The following is a 6303-nucleotide window of genomic DNA, read 5'->3' on the forward strand; positions in this document are numbered from 1 at the left end:
TACAGAGCCCTGCACTTCCATCATAATACAGATCATCCATGACTGCAGTTGCCTTATATCCTCTGCAGGCTGGGACGTCCTTGAGACCAGAGACTGAATACCTACTATGTGCTAAGTGCCATAGTAACTGCTTTATAGAATATTTTGATAGCTAGCTTTTTTTGGACAATTTCTCTTTGCTGGCAGTTGGGTCAACATTTCACGTATGTTTTCTCACTACATTCTCAAAAGAGTCTAACCAATCTCTCTTTCACAGTGGAAATAGCTGAGCTAGAGATAGCACTCAAGAATTTTGCTCAAGTCACACAGTGAGTTACAGAAATATATTTCCTTCTCTACCTGGTGAACTCCTACTTATCCTTTAAAACCCCATGCATATGTCCCCTTATCTGAGAAGCCTTCCCTGATTCCTTCAGAAGGAGTCTTCAGGCCCTCTTGGGAAACCCTGGGCCTTCTTCTGTTACAGCATTGATCATTTTGTGTTATTTGTTAATTTGGCAATGCGTTGAATGCCTTCTGTGTGTCAGGCATCAGACTAGGTGCTTAGAAAACCACAGTGAATAAATCAGAGTCCCTGCCCGAATTGACTGGGTGAGGGGAAGGAGACAGACCATTATGGAGTAAACAGATACTGAGATCATTTTTGCTGTAACAAGTATGCAAAAGAAATAAACAGAGCAATGGATTAGTGACCAGTGCGGAGGAGTACAGTGGGGAGAAGCTTTCAGCCAGGGAGATCCTGGAAGGCTTCCTTGAGGAAGTGACTTTGAATAGGGACCTGAATGACAAGAATGTAAGGCTTGCCTGTCTCCTGGACCAGACTAGCAGCTCCTTGAGGGTAGAGCCTAGTCTGATTCATCTCCAGGACCTGGCATGGCACACAGCTCAATAAACACTTATGATGTGACTAAAGGAATGGGTGAATTGCCTTTAAAAATGAATCGAGTTTTTGAGTTCCCACCTACTTCGCTCTGATTCTTGCATAATAAGCTCAGCTGATATGCTTCATTGGCGTTTCCTGGGTGTGCTAATAGGGGTGAGGAAACAGTGGAAGAGAGCTGTGTAGACTCTGCTCAAACGCTGTGCCCCAGTCTTCCATGGGCTCTGTTGGGGGACAGGGACCTTTCGGTCACCACCGTGTTCCCAGCACGCAGTAGTGAGCCTGCCATACAACTGGTGCTCAATAAATTGATGTTGGAAAGAGAAAACAAAGAAACCTGTGCAGGTTAGAAAATTTCTATTGTGCATGTGTTCCACTTGTGTTACCACTCTAAAGTCCAGGCTCAGTGGAGGAGACACCCAGACTTCTGTTAGCTTTGCTTGGATTCCGTGTATAACAGCCTCTGTTCTGTGTGCTCAGTTATGTCCGACTCTCTGTGGCCCCATGGACTGTAGTGCACCAGGCTCCTCTGTCTGTGGGATTTCCCAGGCAAAAATATTGGAGTGGGTTGCCATCTTCTCCTCCAGGGGATCTTCCTGCTTTGGCAGGTTGATCCTTTACCACTAGCGCCACCTGGGAAGTCCCATTTAGCCCCTAGCATGGGAATATTTACACCAGAACAGTTTCAGGGAGAGGACAAGAACCCCTTCGTCCCAAATTTTCAGGGCAAAAGGCTCAAAGCCAATTTAGGTGAGGGGAGAGGATGGAGTTGGAGTGTCTGGTTGTCAGATCGGCCAATGAGAATGGAGATGTGGTAGAGATGGAATTGGATGGGGATGGATCTAACCAAGAAACCGAAACATTTCCCTTAAATTTCAGAGAGTTTCTTGGCGTAAACTTAGCAACTGAGGTAGGGAGAGGTCCTCTCGTCTTAGAGGCTAAGATGCCTGTAAGGTGAGGTCCCTTGAGTTTCGGTGGCCCTAGCAAGGTATGGAAGGTACCAGATGACTCAGAGACAGCCCAGTTCCTGGGACAGGAGGAACAGGTGTTGGGTGGACCCCAACATGGGAAACAGTGGGAGGGAAGAAGGAAGTGGTTAAGAGGTGCTCTACAGAACTTGACAGGAAGAAAGAAATGCGATTCTCCCGTCAGTCCTGATGGATGGGGCTGGGAATGCAAAGGGTGGTTAGGATTAGAGGCTTCCCCTGCGCTTTTCTCCCCAGGTCACAAAAATCACACACATGCCCACCAGGACCTGGTGCCATTTAGTCAGAGTTCACCACCCATCATGTTAATACTTGACGTGGCAATTTCCATGACAATCTACATGCACATGTTATAGTCTCCTCATGACATGTTTTATGAGGTAAGCACTTCATTGTTCCGGCTTTCCAAGTCAGGCTAAACTGAGGCTCAGAAAAGGTACTTGGCTTGCCCAAGGTCACACAGCAGGCAGTGGTGAAGAAGGCCAGGTCGAGTGATGTATAACTTCTCTCAGAGACTAGTGACTACCAGCTTCATTTCTCATGAACAAAACTTGGCCACCGCTTTCTGCATTTCAGCTTCAGCATGGGCAAAGAGCAGCAGTGGGCAAGGGGTGTGAGGAAAGAGGAGAGATGTTAGCAGGTGTGCATGGGCGGCAGAAATTTGAGTGGGGCAGGGGGAGAGCCCAGCCCAGCTGGAGGAAGGAGGGGAAGTCGGAGGAAGAGGGCAGGTGGAGAAGGAGTCACAGGGCATCTCCTGCGTCAGTTGGAGCGGATGGTCTTCTCTATCCAAGAGCGGTACTTGCAGATCTGAGTGTAGACGGCTGGATGCTGGGCGGAGCCGCAGGGGTAAACGCCCCACGAAAGGATGCCCTGCAGGGTCTCATCACAGACCAGAGGGCCACCAGAGTCACTCTGGGAGTGGGAGGAAGGAGAGATCAAATAAATACACCAACGGAAAGGCTGCCACTTGGGGGTTTCGGGTACTAATGAGGAAGGGGGGGGTCGGGTAGGCCTGGAGCTGGATTGGGATAAAGCTGAGGTTGGGGTTGGGTTGAGGTGGGATGGGGTGGGGATGAAGTTGGAGATAGGATGGCGCTGAGACTGTCATTCACGGTAGGTGAGGGATGGAGCAGGCTCTAAAGATAAGGATGCGGTCGGGCTTTAGGAGGGCTTCCCAGGTGGCACTAGTGGTAAAGAACCCCCCTGCCAATGCAGGAGATGTAAGAGATGTGGGTTCGATCCTTGGGTTGGGAAGATCCCCTGGAGGAGGGCATGGCAACCCACTCTGGTATGAGAATCCCATGGACAGAGGAGCCAGGCGAGCTACAGTCCATAGGGTTGCAAAGAGACGGACATGACTGAAGCAACTTGGCACGCGGGCGTTTAGGAATGGCTTGAGGATGGGGATGTGGTTTAGGATGGGGTAGGAAGGGGTTGGGAGAAGAAAATGGCAACTGGCTCCAATATTCTTGCCTGGGAAATTGCATGGACAGAGGAGCCTGGAGGGCTACAGCCCATGGGGTCGCAGAGTCAGACACGACTGAGCAACACATACAGGATGGGGAGACGGGCTTGGGAGTGGAGGTGGAGACAGGGTTGGGCGTGAGAAGGTGGACACAAGGAAGTAGAGTTGAACATGGAGTTGATGTTGGGGGTAGTGCTGGGATAGCAGTGCTGGGGATAGTGCTGGACGTGGGGAGGCAATTGGGCTGGGAGTAGGGGGTATCTGTTTTCCCATAGCCTCCCTGTCCTGCTCTCACCAGTCAGAGACCCTCCCTGGCCAGTCTGTACCTGGCAGGGGTCCTGGCCCTGATCCAGTCCTGCACACATCATGTTGCTGGTGATCACGCCGGGATAGAAGACTTCACACTCCTTAGGGCTCAGGATAGTGACCCTGGAGCAACTCAGGCCCTTGTTGTACTTCACTGGTAGGAGAAAGCATCGGGTAACCCTGGGCCCCGGCCCCTCAACCCCCCAGGCCCCAGGAGTCCCGATACCCAGACCGTGCCCCTCCCAGGCCCCAGGCTCCCAACCTCTCCTCCGTCCAGGAGTCCCAGCCCCTCATACTCCTTCCCCGAGATCCAGGCCCCACCCTGGGACCCCAGGCTCTTGCCTCTCCGGGAGGATGTGGTGGCCCAGCCGGCGATCTGGCACTGGTCCCCGGGCTGCGTGCAGCGGAAGGGCAGGCGCAGGGGCCGCACTCGAGGTCCCGGCACCACGGGCCTGCCGAGCTTCAGCAGCATGAGGTCATGCTCGTCCGTGCGCCTCGGCAGGATGGGGCCCGAGCCTTGCTGGTACTTGGGGTGGACGATAGGACGAGAGGTCCGGCGCAGCTGTTCGCCCTGCAGCAGCAGCAGGTGGTCATCCCCGACTCGAGCCCACAGGGGCCTGGGGAGGGAAGAGCCATAGAGGAGGCAAAACCTTCATCGGGACTGGGACTGAACCCCGAGTCCCTGGGAAGGAGGGTACAGGCACTGGGGTCGGGGTGGACTCGGGTCCTGGCAGGGGAGGGGGCTGGCAGACTCCAAGGTCTGAGGGAGAAGGGGCTTGGAGGCCTAGATTCTTGGGTCTGATGGTGGAGGGGGCTAGGACTCCTAGGTCTGAGGAAGCAGTGTGTAGGGGAGAAGGGAGCTGGAGACCTGAGGTGGGGGGGATGGGGAGGTATGAGCACAGGTTTGGGTCCCTAAGTTCTGCAGGATTTGAGCACAGAGGGCCTCCAGGGGTAAACCTACTCTTTTCTTCCTCCTTCAGTGAGGACTCACAAGGTGAATAACTTCTTTTAGTTTTAAAGTCCTAATCACACTAGACCCCAGCTTCTGCCTGCTGCACACAACAGTCTACACCTAAATGGAAAACCCTGATGTTGGGAAAGATTGAGGACAGGAGGAGAAAGGGACAACAGAGGATGAGATGGTTGGATGGCACCATCAACTCAATGGACATGAGTTTGAGCAAACTCCAGGAGATAGTGAAGAACAGGGAAGCCTGGTGTGCTGCAGTCCATGGGGTCACATAGAGTCTGACATGACTTAGCGAATGAACAACAAAAACAAGACAAATGGAACCCTAAGAGATTTGGCTAGGCAGTGACTGGATGGGCCTAGAAACGCTGAGAAAGACCACACTGCCCCCTCGTGGCCACAGCACAACCCCACCTCTCCTCGTACAGGAAGCCCTCGAGGACTGCCCCCAGGCGGAGCTGGCAGGTCCATACCCTCACGTGCTCCCGTCCTCCTGCCCGGTCCCAGAGGCCCGTCTCCCCAGGCCCCCCGTAGCGCCCCAGAGGAGCTCCCCCTACTTATTGTTCCCGCAGTGTGCAGCGGTGAGCACCCAACTCCTGTCCACCAGGACGCCGGCGCAGTGGAACGAAAGGCCATTGAAGAGGGACACCTGCCAGGGCTGCGAGCCGTGAGCACACGGGGCGCCGGAGGCCACGAAGTTGGAGCTTGTGTCGTTTGCGGGGAGCAGCAGAGCCTCCGAGACTGGAGAAAGAAAGCAGGTGGGGGTCAGAGCAGGCAGGACAGTATGGCAAGCCCTGGGTTTGGGATCCGAGTGAGGCCAAAGGACGGGGCTTTTTGGTGGGTGGTGGGCACAGCCTGAACCCGACGGTGTAAGTGGGAATTGGGGGTCCCGAAGCAACCGAATGGAAGTGGGCGGAGAACGGCTTGAGAGGGGAAAGGAGACCTAAGGGGTTTCCCCTGGTGGCTCAGACAGAAAAGAATCTGCCTGCAAGGCAGGAGACTCGCGTTCGATCTCTGGGTCGGGAAAATACCCTGGAGGAAGCAATGGCAACCCAGTCCAGGATTCATGCCTGAGAAATCCCGTGGACAGAGGAGCCTGGCGGGTTATAGTGCATGACTGAGCGACTGACACTTTCACTTTCACTTGCAAGGAGACCTGAGGCTGATCCTGGAGGAGTGAGGACTGAACCGAGTACTGGAAGGTCAGGAATACGGGGGAGGAGGCGGGGGTGTGGGGGCGTGGCTAATAGGGGCGTGGCAAGGGGCGGGGATAGAACGCTGCGCAGGGTGGGTGAAAGTTAGGGTTGGGAGTAACGCTACCCGCTAGCAGAAGGGGTGAGGGCAAAATACTTCAAGGCAAGACCTGGGATAGGGACCGCCCCCTGTTGGTCTGGTGGCTGAGACTCCACACTCCCAATGCAGAGGGCGTAGGAGTTCAGTCTCTGGAGGGAACTAGATTCCACAGGCTTCAACTAAGAGTTCGCCGGCAGCGACTAAAGATCCCGCACGTCGAAACTAAAAAGATACCCCAACTGAAAGTTGCAGCTGTGTGCTGCAACTAAGACCCGGCGCAGCCAAATAAATAAATACATATTTAAAACAAAGAAAAGACTTGGGATTAAAATAGGGCGGAGTAAGAAGGGGCGGGGAAGGGAAAGGCGAGGACAAAGAGTGTGTGTGGCGGGGGGTGGGGCTG

At 54.0% G+C, this 6303-nt stretch overlaps 1 protein-coding gene across 1 annotated transcript in view; it reads right to left on the reverse strand.

Annotated features, from left to right (window-relative positions):
* Nucleotides 1–2054: 2054 nt before the first annotated feature.
* Nucleotides 2055–6303, reverse strand: part of KLK10 (kallikrein-related peptidase 10) — a 5011-nt gene continuing 762 nt past the window's right edge. Inside the window, exons 2-6 of the mRNA XM_010849739.1 lie at nt 5928–5970; nt 5165–5401; nt 3980–4254; nt 3658–3791; nt 2055–2778 (exon numbers count right to left, since the gene is read on the reverse strand). Of these exons, the coding sequence (XP_010848041.1) occupies nt 2626–2778; nt 3658–3791; nt 3980–4254; nt 5165–5401; nt 5928–5970 (842 nt within the window). The 3' untranslated portion in view covers nt 2055–2625. The remainder of the gene's footprint in view (nt 2779–3657; nt 3792–3979; nt 4255–5164; nt 5402–5927; nt 5971–6303) is intronic.

The sequence above is a fragment of the Bison bison genome, unplaced genomic scaffold (genome assembly GCF_000754665.1).
Source record: "Bison bison bison isolate TAMUID 2011002044 unplaced genomic scaffold, Bison_UMD1.0 scf7180017864285, whole genome shotgun sequence".
Lineage (NCBI taxonomy): Eukaryota > Metazoa > Chordata > Mammalia > Artiodactyla > Bovidae > Bison > Bison bison.